This window comes from Cetorhinus maximus, chromosome 1 (genome assembly GCF_964194155.1).
Source record: "Cetorhinus maximus chromosome 1, sCetMax3.hap1.1, whole genome shotgun sequence".
Classification (NCBI taxonomy): domain Eukaryota; kingdom Metazoa; phylum Chordata; class Chondrichthyes; order Lamniformes; family Cetorhinidae; genus Cetorhinus; species Cetorhinus maximus.
The window spans coordinates 104,819,067-104,841,094 of record NC_135879.1 but is presented as its reverse complement, the minus strand read 5'-3'; the positions used below and the strand labels follow the sequence as shown (position 1 = coordinate 104,841,094).

Below are 22,028 nucleotides of genomic sequence, written 5' to 3'. Positions count from 1 at the left end.
GCACGCTCATGGAGTGAAATCCCTTCCTTTTGACGAAGGCACCCAGCTGAACCGCTGGTGCCTTGATGGCCACATGTGTGCAGTCGATGGCATCCTGGATGAGAGGGAACCCAGCAATCGCTGCAAAGCCTCTAGCTTGCTCAGCCTGGCATACTGTATGGCAAAGAATAAAGGTCAGTACCCGCCTGAACAGAGCTTCTGTCACCAGTTTAATGCAACTGTGGACAGCTGATTAGGAGACTCCACGCAGGTCACCCACTGACCCCTGGAAAGAGCTGTAAGCGTAGAAGTTGAGGGCCAATGTGACCTTCAGAGCCACTGGCATGGGGTGTCCACCCACACAGTCGGAGCTGATCTCAGGCCCAATCATCTGACAAATGGAGGTCACGGTCTCCCTTGAGAGGTGGGGCCTCCTTTGGCATTGCACCTCGGACATATTGAGGTAGCTGCATTGCTGCCTGTAGGCAGCAGGATAGTGGTGTCTTCTGCAGCCCCTTCTACCTTGGACTTCCTGCTGGCCCTTCGGCTTTTGTGCCTGCACCTCTCTTCCCACAGGTCCCTCCCTGGAGGCTGCATAGGGACACCTAGCCTCCTCTCCCTTCTGCCCCTTTCTTCCTCCTCAGAGGAGGTGCCACCAGCAGAGACCACAATCCTCATTACCAGGGTGACAGAAGGCTGTCTGGTGCCTGGAAAGGTCCACATGCTCTGAATCCTCTGGGAGCCTTGCAGACACCAATAAGTCCTGAAATGAAGCATGGAAATGCTAAGAATGAAGCTCAGAATGGAGATGAAGCTGCCAAGTTCAAATAAGTAACCAGCAGCAAACTATCTCCAAATCTCCTCACTAATCACATTGGCAATGCTGCTGACCCTTTTCATCTCGCCCTTTTTTGAAATTGTCAGCTGCCTGCCTGCCTATGCGACGAGCGCAAAATTGTATGGGCAGCGTAAAATACAGCTTAATTGCCTTTTTTAATGGCCTTAACTGGCCTCATAATTAATGGCGGGTGCTCCCACTCACACCCGCCAAGCGAAATATAGCGCAAGTGTGCGATGACATTGGGACGCTCACCCAACGTCATCGCGCGCTATTTTACGCTTGCACGTGTTGATCCAACGATGATGAAAGATCGATGATATACTTCCATGTCAGGATGGTGTATGACTTGGAGGGCAGCTTGCAGGTGGTGATGCTCCCATCTGCGTGCTGTGTTTATTCTTCTAGCTGGTAGGGATTGCGGGTTTGGGCAGAGCTCTCGAAGAAATCTCGGCAATTTACTGCAATGCATCTTGAAAGTGGTACACATTGCAGCTGCAGTGCACCGGTGGTGGAAAGAGTGAATGCTTAAGGTGGTGATTGGGGTGCCAATCATGTGGGCTGCTTGGTCATGGATGATGTTGAGTGTCATGGATGTACTTGGAGCTGTCCTCATCCTGGCAAGTGGGTGGAGGGTGAGGGGGCGCAGTGGGGGTGGTATTTCAGTACACTCCTGATTTGTGCTTTATAGATGGTGGACAGGCTTTGGGCAGACAGGAGGTGAGTGACTTGCTGCAGAATATATCAATAATGACGCTTGTATAGATAAAAAGGCAGAAGCCACTGCAAAGAATAGCCTGCAATATTAAGCATACAATTCAAATGACTTCTAGATATTTCCCACACAAAAGCCAAGACTAGTAAATCCATCTTGATAAATATCTGAGGTTTATCAATTTTCTGAGAGGGTAACCAATATGGTACATAGGAAAATTATATGGATGTGTCTGTCTACAAGATGCACTGCAGCAACTCACTAAGGCCTTTTTGACAGCACCATCAAAATCCGTGACCTCTACTGCCTGGAAGAAGAGTTCCCCTCCTAGTTACATATTACCCTGATTTGGAAATACGTTGCTATTCCTTCACCGTTGCTGGGTCAAAATCCTGGAACTGCCCTCCTAACAGCACTGTGGGTGTAGCGGTTCAAGAAGGCACCTTCACCTTCTTAAAGGTAATTAAGAATGGGCAATAAATACTGGACTTGCCAGCAATGCTGACATCCCATGAACGAATAAAAACAAAATTGTGTCTGTACGAATACACAAGCAAATTGTTCATGAGAGACAAAGTGAGATACAATAGTTATAAACCAAGCTTCTTCATCATCAAATATTTTCTTCAATTTTTTTTATATTGCCTTAGCTGTGTATTAATGTTGGGCTGAATAGATTGAATGTCTTTCTCAACTGCCTACTTCCTTATGACTAGAGTCAGCTACAGATGTAAAATAAATTCAAGAAACTGTTTAATAAAGCATTACAAATTCATTGTCATGGAGATGGATTAGTTATGTCATTACATTCCCTTTCTTGTGTTACAGCCATAGAAACAATAGACTATATGGGGCATCCATGGTTACTGATTTGGCACACATTTCTGTAATTCTATACTGTTACCACCATAAATATAACACATTAAGATTCACATCTGTTAAGTTTCACTTAATTATTGTGACTGGCTGTGATTTGTTTTTGCTTGTCTCACTGCAACAAATAAATCAATCAAAAATAAACTTAGATGCATTAATTCCATAGGATTTTCAAATTACTATAAATCAGTTTTTTTTAACGCAATGCACTGTGATGACTCACCAAGGCTCCTTCAACAGCATCTTCCAAACCCACAACCTCTACCACCTAGAAGGACAAGGGCAGCAGATGGATGGGACCACCACCTGCAAGTTTCCCTCCAATGCACACACCACCCTGACTTGAAAGTTCCTTCACTGTGGCTGGGTCAAAATCCTGGATTCTCTTCCTAACATCACTACAGATGTACCTACACCACATGGACTGCAGCGGTACAAGAAGGCAGGTCACCATCACCTTCTCAAGGGCATTTAGGGATGGACAATGACTGCTGGCCTAGCCAGTGACGCCCACATCCCATGAAAGAATAAAACATTTATAAACTAAGCAGTTTGGTTTCAAAATCATTCATGTATGAATAAAATAATACACACTGTTGCCACTGTGCGTCAGTGATAGATTTTTCTATACTTAGACCTGGTAATAATGAATATTAGCAATAGAAGTGGTGACAGATTGCTGTCATTGATGTATTTATCCGTAGGTATTTACGATTTGGTCTCTCTGACTCTGACTGAACTCCAGCCTTTACCTTAGCTACCAAACTGCGTCAGGATTGGAAGAGCCCATCACTAACAGAGCGGCGGGGGCGGGAACAAATGAATCCACCGATAAATAAAAGTAAACTATTGCAGGCGATGACTTCATGAAACTATTTTTCTAATTATATCAGTATTGCTGTTTTTACCGTCTGTTTCCTCCTCTTTCCAGTTTAGAAGATTATGTGATTAGGGGAAGTTCCACCTCCCTGGAAATATTGCGCTGTTCCCGATGTAAAAATGGTTCCTGGCAACGGCGAGGCGGAGCGGAGAGGGGGATAGAGAAGGAGAGATAGGGAAAGGGGGGTGGGGACAGATAGGGAAAGGGGGGAGAGATAGGGAAAGGGGAGACGGATAGGGAGGAGGGGGCAGATAGGGAGAGGGATAGAGAGGGGCCGATAGGAAGGGGGGGTGGGATAGAGAGTGGCCGATAGGAAGGGGGGGTGGGATAGAGAGGGGCCGATAGGAAGGGGGGGTGGGATAGAGAGTGGCCGATAGGAAGGGGGGGTGGGATAGAGAGGGGCCGATAGGAAGGGGGGGTGGGATAGAGAGGGGCCGATAGGAAGGGGGGGTGGGATAGAGAGTGGCCGATAGGAAGGGGGGGTGGGATAGAGAGGGGCCGATAGGAAGGGGGGGTGGGATAGAGAGGGGCCGATAGGAAGGGGGGGTGGGATAGAGAGGGGCCGATAGGAAGGGGGGGTGGGATAGAGAGGGGCCGATAGGAAGGGGGGGTGGGATAGAGAGGGGCCGATAGGAAGGGGGGGTGGGATAGAGAGGGGCCGATAGGAAGGGGGGGTGGGATAGAGAGGGGCCGATAGGGAGGGGGGATAGAGAGGGACAGATAGGGGCAGATAGAGGGCGACGGATAGAGAGGGGCAGATAGGGAGGGACGGATAGAGAGGGGCAGATAGGGAGAGGGGCAGATAGGGAGAGGGGCAGATAGGGAGAGGGAGGAATAGAGAGGGGCAGATAGAGAGAGGAGGGATAGAGAGGGGCAGATAGGGAGAGGGAGGAATAGAGAGGGGCAGATAGAGAGAGAGAGGATAGAGAGGGGCAGATAAGGACGGGGGGATAGAGAGGGAGAAGGGGTATAGAGGGACACATAGGCAGGGAGGGGTATAGGGAGAGATAAAGAGAGGGTGGTATCGAGACAGAGAGGGAGAGAGACAGGGTGAGAAGGATAAGGGGATAGGGACAGACAGAGAGAGGGGGTGGGGGAGGGACAGACAGAGAGAGGGGGTGGGGGAGGGACTGAGAGAGAGGGGGGGTGGGGCAGAGATATTAAGAAGGAGGGAGAGCGGTGAGTGTCGACAGGGACTCCCAGACCCGGGGAGAGCGGGGCCCGGTCCATCTGCACCATGTCCGATTCTGAGGACGAAACTCACGACCGGCAGCTGAAGATCGTCATCTTGGGGGACGGCGCCTCGGGAAAGGTGAGAGAGCTGGGATCACGGTCCAAGAATCAAAACAAGGGCACCAAGTCTTGTCCTGATGGTATCACTCACTCCTGCTAACAGTGAAGGTTGATGTAAATCATTCCTGATCCTGTGTGTTAACTAGTGATTTCTGTTGCAGACCTCTTTGGCAATGCGTTTCGCCCAGGAAGCTTTTGGGAAACAGTACAAGCAAACAATTGGGTTAGATTTTTTTCTGAAAAGAATATCTCTCCCAGGTAAGAACATTCAGGATAGCTGCACTACATGCAAAGTGTAAAAATTGCTAATTGGAATAGGTGCATTATTGATATAATCTTGCACTAGCACCAACTTGCTATACCATTACAAAGTCCTATGTCCAGATTTATAGTAGAAAATGTCAATGTAAATTGTCACATTGTAACTGTGCCCTCCCCACAATGGTGGCACAATTGTGCTTTTGTGTTTCCTGGGTTTGGGATTTGAGAGATTGTGGGGGAGGCGATCTTGGGAGGGTAACACCATGGGTGGGTTTTCCGATGTTCCCAATCCCTCTCACCATGACCCTCTCTGCAGGAAAACCTGCTTGGCTGATTGCTTGGCGTGGACCCCTCTCACTGTTGGTTTAATCCCAGTGGTGGTGGGATGAGGCCCATAAGCGGGCATTGCCCATTTCCAGGCCTCAGTTGGCCCACTGGTAGGTGGGCTGCCTGTCACTACCTCCGCTGCTGGATTTAATGTACCTCCCTGCCTTCAAATTTGCTGGCAGGAAAGTGTTAAATCCAGCCCAGAGTTAACCTGATAAAAGTTGTTCCACAGCAAGCTCCCACGAATAGCAACGAGATAATGACCAGACAATTTATTTTAAGAAAAATTGATTCAGGAAGAAATATTTGCCAAGAATTCAAGAAGCACACCATTGCTCTTCTTTGAAGTAGAGTCATGGGAACTTCTACACCCATCTGAGAGGGTAGACGTGGCCTCTGTTTGACATTATCTGGCCCTTATCTCATTGCTGTGCACAAATTGACTGCTGTGTTTCCTACAATACAACAGTGACTACACTTTGAAAGTACCTCATTGCTTTGGGACATCCTGGGGGTTATAAAGGATGCTATAGAATTGTAAATTCTTTTCATATTTCTTTTTTGCTCTCTTGTTGTCTTCCTCTCTCCTTCACTTTTTCTCCTTTTCCTTTTCATTGTTCTTAACTTTATCTTTTCGGTTTTCAATGCTGAAAACAAGTATACACAAAATATCCATTTAAACCTTGGAATAGTGCAGCTGTGTTGAATGGAAAACATTTGGTGCTCCTTTGCACATAAAATACGTTTGCTCTCTATTCATGAAAGCGACTGGAACTTACATTTGGAAATAAATTTTAATTTCACGGGGAGACATTGAGCATACTCTGCTGAATTGGCAGTGATCTGAATCTGCATTGAGGTTACAACTCTGCCTGGAAATTGAGGTAAATCTTATTGCAGAAATAATTTTGACTGCATTGTGGAGCCTTGCCCACTGAAAAGACACATTGGAATTTGGGCACATGTTCATATGATCTTCCGATATCCATCTGTGGGGCTTCTCCTTCCTCTATCATCCAACCTGCTCGAACACAGAGTTGCTAGTGGTTCTCTAGGTTTTGCTGTGTAATTTTAATAGCACTATCTTGCATTTAAAAAAAAAATTGGTCATTATAAAGCCTTTTAGCCCAACCAAGCAGTGAATGTTCTTTTGAATACTGTGCTGTGCATCCATTGGTCCCAGATTCAGACTTGGAAAGGAGGAACTTATTCTCCTCCAGACTGATGTTTTTCTTTATGTATTCATGGTCAAACTGAGCAAACATTCAAGTAAAATATAGAACTGAGAAACCTAAAGATAACAAAAAGGAAACAGGACCTAGAAAAGTAATCTGGATTCAAGAAAAAGTGATTTCCATAGTTGCTCTGTCTTCAAAATAAGAGCTCGAGTTGTTTTTAACCTCATCCATTTTTAAGGGATTATTTTTACACCTTGCTTTTTATTTATTTTATATCTAGTATGTCTCATTCCTTTCTAGAGAGGTTGGTGGAAATTCTTCCAGGAAGATTTGCGTCAGGAAATTGGAATGTCCACATATTTCCACAATACATTCAGCTCCTGCTTCATTTTAGTCTTTAATGGTATCGTTTATAGTTTTGTGCTTCAAGATCCTCAATTTCTCTCTGAAAACAAAACTTATAAATTACCTGTTAGCTTCTGTGGCAATATAATAGGTTCCTGTTGGGTTAGATTTTCTGTGTGCTGGTTATAAATCAATGAGAACCTGGCCTTGGTGTCATTAGAAGTTGATGTATGCAGCTTAATTGTTTTTTTTGTGACATGGCCTTTCTTCAACACCTAATCATAGATTAATTTCAAGCCACTCACCATCCTGACTTGGAAATATATCGTGTTCCATCACTCCCTAACAGCACTGCAGGTGTACCTACACCACATGGACTGTAGCAGTTCAAGAAGGCAGCTCACCACCACCTTCTCAAGGGCAACTAAGGATGGGTAATAAATGCTTGCCCAGCCAGTAAAGCCCACATCCTGTGAATGAATAAAAAAAGTACCTGAGTGTTTTATCAGTGGAAGAAACTATCCATTAAGTAATCTTCTCCGCTTCTCTAGTGTGGCCAAATGTAATGATTTTGTTAATTTCCTGTTGTTGATCCAACAGAGCTATTGTTGATCCAACAGAGCTGTTGTTGATCCAACAGAGGACAATAATGTGGAAGAGATACTATTGAAGCTATGTATTAAGAAAGCCAATGGCCCTGAAAGTACAAAAAGTATCATAGCATGAATCTCAAAGCACTGAAGGAGATGGTAAAGCCATTAGTCATAACTTTCTGAAAATCTTTGGAAAAGGGAATTGTGCCAAATGATGGAGAGTGACAAATAGTATGCCCCTTGTTCAAGAAAATGGAGAGATATTTTCTGTTGGGGGGTGGTTGGGGCAAGAGAAGATAAGGCATAAAATTATAGTTCAAATAATCATTTCGGTTGGAGGTAAACTTTGAAAAGTTTTCACTCCTTGCAGTGAACTTTGGGTCATCCTGAGGCCATGAAAGATGTTACGTAAATGGGAGTTCTTTCTTTGTCTTTTCTTTTAAAAGAATCTGCAAGAATTTAGAAAAGGCAGCTTATGCTTGGCTAATTTCATTAAATATTTTGAGGAGATCAGGATGCAAAGGTAAAGGTACTGCAATAGATATATTTGTGGATTTTCATGATGTTTAATGAAATGTAACACATTATGAAACTTAAGGCCCATGATATGGAAGGAAATGGGACTGTATTCTATCCTTCAGCTGTCCATCTGCCCATGAAAAGAGTGGTTGTAAATTGATATCATTCGGATTGACGTTTTCCATTTTATTTGAGTGATTTAGATATAGGTACATGAAGAATGCTGTTGAATGTTAAAAGTTGCTTATGATACCAAACTGTAAAACGAGTAATGGACGAATAGGTTGGCATAGTGGGCAGATAAGTGGCAGGTACAATTCAGTATAGAGACATGTACTATTACATTTAGAAAAAAAAACAGTGAAAGGAAGTATCTCCTAATTGCAAACATTTTCAACATAGTGTGGCAATGAAGTGATGCAGTGGCACAGGTACATACATAGCTCTTTTAAAATGAGACAGGTCATTTACAAAGCAAAGCAACAACAGCTTGCATTTATCATCTTTAACATAATAAAATGTCCCAAAGTGCTTCACAGCATTATAAAGTAAAATTAGACACTGAGTCACATAAAGCAATATTAGGACAGATGACCAAAAGTTTGGTCAAAGAGAGAGGGGTTTTTAAGAAGTGCTTTAAGAAAGAGAGGTGGAGAAATTTAGGGACGGAATTCCAGAGCTTAGGGCCTAGGCATCTGAAGGTATGGCCACCAATAGTGGACCAATTAAAATTAGGACAGTCAAGAGGCCAGAATTAGAGGAGCACAGGTATCTCAAGAGAGTTGTGATTGGAAGAGATTTCAGAAATAGGGAGGGGTGAGGCTATAGAGAGATTTGAAAACAAATTGAGGATTTTAAAATTAAGGCGCTTCTTAAATGGGAGCCCTTGTGAGTCAGCGAGTACAGGAGTGACAGTTGAACTGGACTTGGTGTGAGTAAGAGCACAGATAGCAAAGTTTGGGATAACCTCAAGTTTACAAAGAGTAGAATGTGGGAGGCCAACCAGGAGTGCATTGGAATAGTCATGTCTAGGGGTAAGGCAGGCATGATTTAGGATTTCGGCAGCAGATGAGCTAAGGCGGGGCAAAATCGGACAATGTTATGGAGGTGGAAAGAGTTGGTCTTAGTGATGGCGTGGGTAGGTGATTGGAAGCTCAACTTGGAGTGAAATAAGACACCAAGTTTGCAAACAGTCTGGTTTAGTCTCACATAGTTGCCAATGAGAGAGATGCGGTTGGTGGTTGGAAATGGTTTGGTGCGAAGACAATGGCCTCATTCTTCCCAATATTTAATTTGTGTAAATTTCTGCTCATCCAGCACTGGATGTTGGATAAGCAGGCTGATTATTTAGCAACAGTGGAGGAGTCGAGAGAGATGGTGGTGAGGTAGATCTGGGTGTCATCAGTGTATGCGTGAAAACTAACTGCTTTTGGATGATTGTATCGAGGGGGATATAGATGAGAAGTGAAGACCAAGGATAGGTTGTCAGTGAGGTGGGGGGAGGGTGCCAAATTGGATTTAATTTTTAAAAATATATGAGGCACTGAAAATAAAAGGCAAGGAATTTTTTTGGGATAAAAGCAAAATACTGTGGATGCTGGAAATCTGAAACAAAAACAGAAAATGCTGGAAAAACTCAGCAAGTCTGACAGCATCTGTGGAGAGAGAAAAACAAAAGTTATTGTTTCGGGGCCGTATGACCCTCTTCAGAGCTGTGACAGAATTTTTAAAGTTCGTACAAGGCATTTGTTCAGTCACAAATACAGCATTGTGTGCATTATAGGAAGGATTTTGGATCATTGAGAAAGGTATGCAGAAAATTAATCAGAATATCAGAAATGAGAGGTGATGGTCGAGACGAAAGACTTAAAATGGGTCTTTCCCACTGGATCAGGGAACCTTGAGTGAGAGGCGCCATTTAAGAAGTTTTTTGGTTTTTAAAAAAAATCATTCTTGTGATTGTTAGTGTTACTGGCAAGGAAAGCATATATTGCCCATCCCTAGTTGCCCTTGAGAAGGTGATGGTGAGCTGTCTTCTTGAATCGCTGCAGCCCATGGGGTGTAGGTCCAACCATAGTGTTGTTAGGAAGGGAGTTCCAGGATTTTGACCCAGTGACAGCAAAGGAATGGTGATTATAGTTCCAAGTCAAGATGGATTGGTGGTTGAGGCAGAAATGCTCAACTCATTTAAAAGGTATAAAAAATGCTGGAAAAACTCAGCAGGTCTGATGGCATCAGTGGAGAGAAAGGCAGAGTTAACGTTTCGAGTCCGTATGACTCTTCTTCAGAGCTTCCATTTTATTGTTGGAGATGCATTCATCCAGGCAAATGGAAAGTATTCCATCATACTCCTGACTTGTGCCTTGTAGATGATGGATTCAGGAGGCGAGTTACTTGCCACAGAATTCCCAATCTCTGACCTACTCTTGTAGCCAGAGTATTTATATAGCTGGTCCAGTTCTGTTTCTGGTCAATGGTAACCCCTAGGATGTTAATGGTGGGGGATTTGGAGATGGTAATGCTGCTGCATGTTATGGGGAGATGGTTAGATTCTCTCTTGTTTGAGATGGTCATTGTCCATTACTTGCCACTTGTCAGCCCAAGCCTGGATATTGCCCAGGTCTTACTGCATGAAGGTGCAGACTGTTCGTTATATGAGAAGTTCTGAATGGTACTAATACTCTGGGGACCCGGGTTCGAATCCTGCCACGGCAGATGGTGGAATTTGAATTCAGTAAAAATCTGGAATTAAATGCTGAATGGAAACCATTCATTGTCAATTGTTGTAAAAACCCATCTGGTTCACTAATGTCCTTTAGGGAAGGAAATCTGTCGTCCTTACCTGGTCTGGCCTACATGTGACTCCAGACCCACAGCAATGTGGTTGACTTGCCCTCTGAAATGGCCTAGCAAGCTACTCAGTTGTAACAAACCGCTACAAAGTCACAAAAGAGGAATGAAACCGGACTGACCACCTAGCAGCAACCTAGGCACCGGAAATGACAACGGCAATCGCAGCCCTGTCGACCCTGCAAAGTCCTCCTGACTAACATCTTGGGGGGCTAGTGCCAAAACTGGGAGAGCTGTCTCACAGATTAGTCAAGCAACAGCCTGACATAGACATACTCATGGAATCATACCTTACAGATAATGTCCCTGACGCCACCATCACGATCCCTGGGTATGTCCTGTCCCACCAGCAGCACAGACCCAGCAGAGATGGCAGCACAGTGGTGTGCAGTTGGGAAGGAGTTGCCCTGGGAGTCCTCAATGACTCCAGACACCAAGAAGTCTCATAGCATCAGGTCAAACATGGGCAAGAAAACCTCCTGCTGATCACCACGTACTGCCCATCCTCATCTGATGAATCAGTGCTCCTCCATGTTGAACATCACTTGGAGGAAGCGCTGAGGGTGGCAAAAGCACAGAATGTACTCTGGGTGGGGGACTTCAATGTCCATCACCAAGAATGGCTCGGTAGCACCACTACTGGCCAAGTCCTAAATGACATAGCTGCTATCCTGGGTCTGTGGCAGGTGGTGAGGGAACCAGCAAGAGGGAAAAACATACTTGACATCATCCTCACCAACCTGCCTGCTGCAGATGCATCTGTCCATGACAGTATCAGAGGCAGTGACCGCCGCGCACTCATTGTCGAGACGAAGTCCAACCTTCACATCGAGGATACCCTCCATCATGTTGTGTGGCACTACCACCATGCTAAATGGGTTAGATTTTGAACAGATCTAGCAACTCAAGACTGGGCATTCATGAGGTGCTGTGGGCCATCAGTAGAATTGGACTCAAACCCAATATGTGACCTCATGGCCCGGAATATCCCCCACTCTACCATTACCATCAAGCCAGGGGATCAACCCTGGTTCAATGAAGAGTGCAGGAGGGCATGCCAGGAGCAGCACAGGACATACTTAAAAATGAGCTGTCAACCTGGTGAAGCTATAACAGGACTACTTGGGTGCCAAACAGCTTAAGCAGCAAATGATAGACAGAGCAAAGCGATCCCACAACCAACAGATCAGATCTAAGCTCTGCAGTCTTGCCACATCCAATCGTGAATGGTGGTGGACAATTAAACAACTCACTGGAGGAGGAGACTCCACAAATATCCCCATCCTCAATGATGGAGGAGCCCAGCACAGCAGAGCAAAAGATAAGGCTGAAGCATTCACAACAATTTTCAGCCAGAAGTGCCGAGTGGATGATTCATCTCATCTCCTCCGGAGGTCCCCAGCATCACAGATGCCAGTCTTCAGCCAATTTGATTCACTCCACGTGATATCAAGAAATGGTTGAAGGCACTGGATACTGCAAAGGCTATGGGCCCTGACAATAGTCCAGCAATAGTACTGAAGACTTGTGCTCCAGGCTTGCTCTGCTTCTAGTTCCAGTACAGCTACGACACTGGCATCTACCCGGCTATGTGGAAAATTGCCCAGGTATGACCTGCACACACAAAGCAGGACAAATCCAACCTGCCCAATTACCACCCCATCAGTCTACTCTCGATCATCAGTAAAGTAATGGAAGGGGCCGTCAACAGTGCTATCAAGGCACTTGCTTAGCAGAAAACTGCTCACTGATGCTCAGTTTGGGTTCCACCAGGGCCACTCAGCTCCTGACCTCATTACAGCCTTGGTTCAAACATAGACAAAAGAGCTGAATTCCCGAGGTGAGGTGAGAGTGACTGCCCTTGATATCAAGGCAGCATTTGACCGAGTGTGGCATCAAGGAGCCCTAGCAAAACTGGAGTCAATGGGAATCGGGAGAAACTGTTCGCTTGTTGGAGTCATACCTAGCACAAAGGAAGATGGTTGTGGCTGTTAGAGGTCAGTTATCTCAGCTCCAGGACATCACAGCAGAAGTTCCTCAGGTAGTATCCTAGGCCCAACCATCTTCAGCTGCACCATCAATGACCTTCCTTGCATCAGAAGGTCAGAAGTGGGGATGTTCGCTGATGATTGCACAACGTTCAGCACCATTCGACACTCCTCTGTTACTGAAGCAGTTCTTGTCCAAATGTAGCAAGATCTGGACAATATCCAGGCTTGGGATGACAAGTGGCAAGTAACATTCGCATCACAGAAGTGTCAGGCAATGACCATCTCCAACAAGAGAGAATCCAACCATCGCCCCTTGATGTTCATTGGCATTACCATCATTGAGTCCTGAAGTTTCAACATCCTGGGGGTTATCATTGACCAGAAACTGAACTGGACTTGCTATATAAATACTGTGGCTACAAGAGCAGGTCAAAGGCTAGGAAAGGTGCGATGAGTAACTCACCTCCTGACTCCCCAAAGCCTGTCCACCATCTACAAGGCACTAGTCAGGAGTGTGATGGAATACTCCCCACTTGCCTGGATGAGTGCAGCTCCCACAACACTCAAGAAGCTTGACACCATCCAGGACAAAGCAGTTTGCTTGGCACCACATCCACAAACGTTCACTCCCTCCACCATCGATGCACAGTGGCAGCAGTGTGTACCATCTGCAAGATGCACTGCAGAATTTCACCAATGCTCCTTAGACAGCATCTTCCAAACCCACGACCACTACCATCTAGAAGGACAAGGGCAGCAGATAGATGGGAACATCACCTGGAAGTTCCCCTCCAAGTCACTCACCGTCCTGACTTGGAAATATATCGCCGTTCCTTCACTGTCACTGGGTCAAAATCCTAGAATTTCCTTCCTAACAGCACAGTAGGTGCATCTACACCATATAGACTGCAGCGGTTCAAGAAGGCAGCTCACCACCACCTTCTCAAGGGCAATTAGAGATGGGCAATAAACGCTGGCCCAGTCTGCCAAGCTCGCATCCCATGAATGAATTAAAGAAACTTGGTCAAATGCTGCCTTGATGTCAAGGGCAGTCACTCTTACCTCCCCTCTTCAGTTCAGTTCTTCAGTTAAATTTAAGAGAATAAATAGTGAAATATTATCACTCGTCCTTGAACATCACTGGCAAAGCCAGTTTTTTAAATTCTTCCTAATTGCTTACCACGGCATTCCCAGGGAGTGAAAGTGACTGCCTTTGATATCAGGGCAGCATTTGACACAGGGCATCACCAAGAACCCTAGTAAAATTGAAGTCAACAGGAATCCGAGGGGTAAACTCCATGAGCTGGAGTCATGCTGAGCACAAAGGAAGATGGTAATGGAGGCCAATCATCTCCGCCCTTGTCGAAGAAGCCTTGGTGACGTTCTGCGGTGCATCTTGAATATAGTATACCCTGCATTTTTTTTAATGCATGCGCTACTGAAAGTAAAGACAAAGTAATATTTTTATTTGTACAAGACATTTGTTAAGCCGCTATTAGAATATTTTGTGCGTTATATGAGTGATGTTGATCAATCAAAAAGGTACACCGGTATGGCCATGGAAGTGGAGGGAGGGAATGTTTAAAGGGATGGATAGGGTGCTGGTCAAGCAGGCTGCTTTTTGTCTTGAATGATACAGAGCTTATGAAGTGCTGTTTGAGCTGCACTCATCCAAGTGGAGATTATTCCATCACACTCCTAACTTGCACCTTTGTAGATGGTGGAAAGGCTTTGGGGAATTGAGAGTTGAGTCACTCATTGCAGATTACCCAGCCTTTGACCTGCTCTTGTGTCCATGCCAGTTATGTGGTTGTTCCAATTAAGCCTCTTGTCAATGGTGACCCCTGAATGTTGATATTGGGTGACTTGAAGATGGTAATGCCACTGAATGTTAAGAGGAGGTGGTTAGATTCACTCTTGAGATGGTCATTACTGTCACTCGCCACTCATCTGCCCAAACCTGAATATTGTCCAGGTCTCTCTGTACACAAACATTGACTGTTTTGTTACAAGATGTTGTGAATGGTACTGAACATTGTGTAATCACCAGTGAACATCCACACTTCTGACTTTATGATAGACGGAAGATCATTGATGAAACAACTGAAGGTGTTTGGGCCAAGGACACTACCCTGAGGAACTCCTGCAACAATGTCCTGGGACTGAGATGATTGACCTTAAACAACCATAGCCATCTTCCTTTCCTTTCGTGCTAGGTATGACTCCTGTTAGTGGAGAGTTTTCCGCTGATTCCTGGCGACTTCAATTTTCCTCGGGCTCCTTGATGATGCCTTGATGTCAAGGGCAGTCATTCTCATCTCATCTTTGGAATTCAGTTCTTGCTTGGACCAAGGCTGTAATAAAGTCTGGAGCCAAGCGGTTCTGGTGGAACCCAAAGTGAGCATCAGTGAGCAGGTTATTGGTGAATAATTCCTGTTAGATAGCCCCATTGATTACCCCTTCCATTACTTTGCTGATAATTGGGCTTGGGCTGCTAATTGCCTGGATTGGATTTTTCCTGCTTTTTTGTGGACAGGACATATCTGGGCAATTTTTCACTTTTGTCAGGTAGATGCCAGTGTTACAGCTGCAATTGGAATAGCTTGACTAGAACCAGAGCATAGGCCTTCTGCACTATAGCTGGAATGTACTACCAAACCATAACCTTGCCCTCCACGATACTGACATGCTCCAGAACCACCGCTCAGTGCAATTAAAGCTTAGCAGCTACTTCATTCACCTGTTCCATTTGCCTCCTCCACCAACCAATGAGTGCTCCAAAATCACACAACCCAGTGCCCCCTACACCTTACCAACCTTCCAGCTTGCCGTCTACCACCTTCCTGTGTATCCTGTGCCTTAAAAAACATAGATAACGGAACACAATTAAAGCTACTCATGTCTATGAAAATGGACAGCAAAATACCATAATAAAAATGGAACTTGTCCTATTTAGCTGTCATAAACCAATGGCTCTGTTAATAGTGTATAGCAAACACCCCTTTTGTTATAAAATGGCATTTGCAACTCCCTGTGAGCAATGTTATGGATGATTTAGTAAAGTATTAAGTCTTGTAGATAGTGCATACTTGCCAGAAGGCTTTCACTTTCTGTCACATGTGTCAAACCTAAAATAAGTGGCTGAGTCATATTTGTCTACAATAAATAGTGGTCCTGCAATATATTCCTTGTTACAAGGTCTCCAAGGCAGGTGGTGCTGTTGTCTTCAGTGAGGCTTCAAATATGGGGCCTGTTTCACAGAGTTGATACAGTGCAGAAGGAGGCCATTAGGTCTGCACCGGCTCTCCAAGTGACCAGTTCACCTAGTGTTATTTCCCCACCTTCTCCCTGTAACCCTGAGCATTCTTCCATTTCAGAAAATAGCCTAATTCCCTTTTGAGTGCTTTGATTGAACCTGCCTCCACCACACTCTCAGGCAGTGCATTCCGGACCCCAAACACCCTTTGCATTAAAAAGTTTTTCCTCATGTCGCTTTTGCCAATTACTTTAAATCTGTGCCCTCTCATTCTAGATCCTTTCACATGTGGGAACAGTTTCTCCCTATCTACTCTGTCCAAACCCCTCCATGATTTTGAATATTTCTATCAAATCTCCCCTCGACCTTCTCTTCACCAAGGAGAATAGTCCCAACTTTTCCAATCTATCTTCATAACTGAAGTTCCTCACCCCTGGAATCATTCTTGTGAATCTTCTGTACTCTCTCCAATGCCTTCACATCCTTCGTAAAATGCAGCACCCAGAACTGTACACAATACTCTAGCTGAGGTCTTAACTAGTGGATAATACAAGCTTAACATAACTTCCTTGCTCTTGTACTCTATGCCCCTATTAATAAAGCCAAATATACTGTATGTTTTATTAACTGCTCTCTCACCCTGTCCTGCCGACATTAATGATTTATGCACATATGCATCTGGGGCTCCCTTTCCCTCTCACTCGCTCTCTCACTACAGTATACAGTTTAAATAACTTTTAAAGAGCTGCCCAATTTAGTCCCACACTCCAGCTTTTTCATAATTACTTTTCACATTGATCTTCTTACATTACATGTCCAATTGCCTTTTGGAAGTTCTTCTGGAATTTGTTTTTTTCCCCCCCAGATCTTAACCTTCTGTGCAAAGAAATTTCTGCTCATTTCCCTATAGTTTTTTGCAATTACTTTAAATCTATGACCTCTGATAACTGATCCACTTGACAGTGGAAATAATGTCTCCCTACTTGCTCTATCAAAACCACTTGTCATTTTGAAAATCTCTGAAGTCTGCCCTTAACCTTCTCTGAGGAAAACAAACCCAACTGCTCTAATCTTCCTGCATAACCGAAGTTCCTTAGTCCTGGTATCACCCTGGTAAACCTCCTCTGTGCCATCTCCAAAGCATTGATGTCCTTCCTAAAGTATGGTGCCCTGAATTGTAGACAATACTCCAGTGTAGGCTTTACCAGAGTTTTGTAAAGGATTAGCATGACTTCTTTAATTTTGTATTAAATGTCCCCATTTAGAAAACCAACCATACACTTTCTTAATTACCTTATCTACTTGCCCTTCCACAAGGATTTGTGTATATACACTCCTAAGTGCCTCTGTTCTTGCAACCCCTTCTCAGATTATACTTTTAGATTATACTGCCTCTCTATTTCTTGCAGAGTGCATCACTTCACTTATCTGCATTAAATTGCATCTGCCATTTGAATGTCCATTTCACCAGTTTGCCTGTCCTTCTGAAGTGTCCTGCTATTCTACTCGCTGTTTACTACGTTTCCAAGTTTTGTATCCATAAACTTGAAAATTGCACTCCCTATACCGAAGTCTAGGTCATTTATATAGACAACAAAAGCAAGGGCCCCAACACCAACCCCTGGAAGATCCCACTGCATACTTCTCTCCAGACAGAAAGAAAACATATATTCACTGCTGCTCTCTGCCTCCTATCCCGTAGCCAATTATATATTTAACTTACCGTTATTCCTTTAATTACCTGGGCATCTATTTTATGAATGTCTGTTATGTGGTATGTTACGAAATGCCTTTTGAAAGTCCCTGTATGCATCTACTGCTCTGACTTCAACAAGCTTCTTTGTTACTTTGTCAAGAACTCAAACAGGTTAATCAGAGACAATTTTTCTTCATATCTGAGCTGTTGGTCCCTTGTTATTGTATGTTTCTCCAAATTAAATTTAATTTTGTCCTTGACAGTGGTCTCTATTGGTTTTCCCATCACTGACGTGACTGACCTGTATTTACCAGGTTTATCCCTCTCCCCTTTTTGAATATTTACAATTCTCCAGTCCTCTGGCACCATTCCTTTATCCAATGAGGATTGAAAGATTATAGTGAGAGCTTCTGTTATCTTCACCCTTCAGTCACCTAGGATGCATCCCATATGGGCTGTGACTTGTTAACTTATTAGTACTCCCTTTCCATCTATGTATCCTACCCAATATCTCTATGCACACCTCTCCTCACTATGATATTAACTTGACCTTCAGTCATACTCTCTGCTCCCACAAGATTTCCTATTGTTTTTCTTCCTTTGACTGTCTTTTAACTTTGTATATGTTTATGAGAGATTTTTGGTTTTCTTTTTTATGTTAACCACAAATCTTTCTTGTGCTCTCACTCCATTCTTTTTAAATTTTCCCCTACTGTTTGTACACAGCCCATATTCTGTACCTGAGATTTGTCAAAACCTCATTTTTCTGTTTTATTTGAACCTCTGTTTCCTTTGTCATCCAGGAAGCTCGCACTTTCGTTGCTCCATCTTTCCTCCTCATGGTAATATACTTGGTTTGTATCTGAACTATCTCTGCCTTGAAGGCTTGCTATTACTCATTTTAATGTCAGTACAATTATACACAATAAGGTCATGCATGCTAAAGAAGCATGGCTTATTCCTTGTGATGAACCGACAGGCAGAGATGATCCACTTGCAGACTCCAAGACAGAGTTGAATGAGGTGAGTTGGCCAGGATGAAGGTTAATGTGATTAACCAGCAGGTATGTCAGTCAAGAAGATTGGTGTGAGAGAAGGTTGGGACAAGTGGAGTTTTAGCTCATGAGGCAGTGACGAGCGAATTGAAAGGATGCTGTGAGAGGCATGAAGATAGATATATCCTGGTTATAAACGGATGGTAGAATCCAAAGTTAAGTCCAAAGTCCTGTGATAAGATGAATTTGACCTGTGGACAGAAGGGAGTCTGCTAGGATGAATGAGAAATCAATGCCTAGATTCAAAGATGATTGTGGAATGAGAGTGAGTCCAGGAGCTGTTTGATGGGTAGTGTTAGTGGGCATGACACTGGAGGTTTAGTGGAAAATGGACATTCAAAGAAGCATGAAGAGTCAACAGTGGGTCTGTGTAGGTTGATCAGAGGGTTCAGGTGAGTAGTGTCCTCAGTGCACAAAAGTAAATCCAGTGTACCAGCGAAAGTGAGGAGCTGTGGGAGTGAAAAGCAGTAAAGCCCAGGGGCCAGGGAATGCTGAAGGCTAAATCCACAGGATTTGTGCAGATGAAGAAAATTGTCCAGAGAAGCAGTAGGACCTGGCCTCATACAGTCCAGTAAAGGGTGATGAGGGAGTTCAGAAGGATGAGTGGAGTCTGCAGCCTTAGGAAGTGAGTGGAAACTGGCAAAGGTCATTTGCAGCAGTATCCAGAAGAGAATGAGCACTTGCAGCAGATCAAGGCTTGCTCGAGTGAGTGAAAGAGAGGGGCGAGGGACCATGCAGGGTTTTGCAAAATAAGGATGAGAATGTGAAAGTTAATGCATTGCTGAACCAGGAACCAATGTAGATCATCACAGGAATGATATGCTAACTAGGGAATTGGAAATTCTTTACTCCATAAGCTAGTTTTTCTTGAAGCGAGGGAAGAAAGGTTTTAGGTTATGCATCTGACACACCTGCTTCTTAATAATTTAGGGAGGACACACTTGATTAACATTGTGTGCCATTACTTCTTTTCTAGGAAAAAAATGGTTGATGGGAATTTTGAATTTAAATCTTAACTTTTGGAAAATATAAATACTTATCCCTGAGATAGACGGTGGACACAAGGAATTTGTTAATTATTGCTTGCTCAGGATGAAAGTGCATACCGAATGATTTCTGTGAAACATATCAAATCCAGAATATAATTTTCTTCCTTTTCTTTCATTTTCAATTTCTGCCTCTTCTCTCCTTGATTCTTTGCTGGGATTGATTTCGTAGGCATTGATCAGCTCTCTTTCCTCAGCTCTTGGCCATTTTAAATTGGAGAGTCTTGACAGTACATCCGGGATTTTCCGGCCTTACCATGCTGGGACTCGCCGTGGAGGATGCGGCAGGCCAGCCAAAAGTCCATTGACATTTGGCTGGACCAGAAGATCACGCTGGTGGTCATGACCAGAAAATTCGACCATACATGTTGGCAGGTTGTTGAATCACAGGGCTTTATAGCTGAGCTTAATGCTGTCTTTGCCGCACCTACCCCCCCAACCTCAAAAAAAAACACTAAAGGCTAGTTTTAGTGTTCAAACTGGACAGATTGGGATCAAACTTGCACTTTTACTTTCGATTTGCTTATCTCAGTTACTCATTCGATAAAGTTGTTGAAACATAAGGAGAACCTAGAAGGTAATACCTTTGTTATCCCTTTACTCTAGTTGAGTCCCCCAGTATTGTAAACCATTCACAGGCAAGAGAAGCAGTTCACTCTTGCTTTTATTTCTTTAATGTACCTCTGTAATTGGCTGTTAGGAACTATATGAGTGTTTGGGTTTGTTCTTATGCATTTTTTAAATCTTCCTCCTTATGGACAATTGTCTTGCCTGTACTCCGAAGAGAATGTAGAGGCTAGAGGCTGGGAACTCTGCAGTGAGAAATTTACTTCCTGATTTCTAAAAGCCTTTCCGCCAACATTCAAGCCAGCACAGTGGGATACTCGGCACTTGCCTGGGGATACTTGGCACTTGCCTGGGCAGGACTGTGGGATACTTGAAAGTTTAATACTGCAGAGCAAAGCAGTCCACTATTCTATGTACTATCTACAGGGTGTCCTGCAGCAACTCACTAAATTTAATTTGACTGTGCTTCATAGTTCTGTGACATCTACCACCAGGACGGATGAGAGCGGTAACTTTGTGGAAAAATTAACATTTTCAAGTTTCCTTCAATGCCACAATGTTTTAACTTGGATAGCTATCACCATTCCTTCATCACATGGTCAAAATTCTGCAAATCCTTGCCTAACACCAGTAAAAGGCTTGCAGCGGTTCAAAAAGGTCCAACACCACCACCTTAGGCAGCTAGGAATGGGCAATAAAAGTGACCATGCCAAAATTGTGAATATTTTGGCGCAAACCTTCTTGGTGCTGCTTCACACTGTATTGGTATGGTTCTAAATGTATTTATTTTAATAAAAATATTCAAATACAAACCTTTTGGAAAATTTAGGTTTTGGACAATTCATTTTCTCTTAAGCAGGTCAAATCAGCTTGGGGCAATGATTTATTTTCCAAAAAAAATGGCGTTGAAATTTTCACTATGTTAGGAATTTGTTTGGCTCAAATTTTAGTTGTAAAAGAAGTGCCCTTTTTTCTCTTCAGTGATTGACGAGTGGAAGGCCAAACCAACTTTGGTCCAAAATACTAAGATTAAATTTGGTTAGAAATATTAAGATTAATACTAACACTCAAAGTTGAGTGCATACATTTTCAATCCTGTGTAAAGTCCTTTAGCAATGAAGCGTTCAAAATTGAGGATATTAGATACTTTTAGATTAACATATTGGTGATTGACTTGCAGCTGTTTGTGGAAAATATCCATTAAACTGCTAAATATTTTGAAACCATCAAAACACCAAAACTGGTGGTTGAAGAGCACACACTGTAAGGGGTAAGCTTGAAAGAAATGTGTGATTGTCCCATCATTACATGTGCTCACAGAGTTTTGATTATTATAGAATAAACCCTTTCTTAAAGGATCTACTATAAAAAATGTTTTAATAGTCATTTGGGTGACATCCAGTAAATAGGTCTATCCCACTGAATGGATTTTTTCAGCCTTGTTAATGAAAAATAGCCAAAGTAATGTTTTTAGTTCCATCCTTGGCTTTTGACACTTAAAATAAGGTTAAGAGTTATGCCAAAAATATTTTACAAGGTTAATGCTAAATCCCAATGGTGGTTTTAAATTCAGCACGGTATGAACTGGTCAGTGTGTTGGCCTAGTTTTTTTTAAAATGCAATGTGAAATTTGTTGATTTTTGTTTATTTCCTCCATTGCTGCTATTTGTCATTTTCTTCCTGTAATGTATGGTGATGGAGAAGAGAGGCAGTCCTTGAAACTGCCTCAAAAAGATCTCTAGTATTTATTAGATAAATGCTTG

General features: G+C 43.5%; 1 protein-coding gene across 6 annotated transcripts in view; it reads left to right on the top strand.

The window, feature by feature from the left end:
• Window positions 1–4,283: 4,283 nt before the first annotated feature.
• The window catches only part of rab28 (RAB28, member RAS oncogene family), a 219,795-nt gene continuing 202,050 nt past the window's right edge, over window positions 4,284–22,028 (top strand). For all 6 annotated transcript variants that reach the window (XR_013577067.1, XR_013577068.1, XR_013577069.1 and 3 more), the window contains exons 1-2: window positions 4,284–4,600; window positions 4,743–4,839. Coding sequence is in view for 2 of the 6 variants with exons in the window: in XM_078544942.1 (XP_078401068.1) it covers window positions 4,526–4,600; window positions 4,743–4,839 (172 nt within the window). In the remaining 4 variants the exon portion in view is untranslated. The remainder of the gene's footprint in view (window positions 4,601–4,742; window positions 4,840–22,028) is intronic.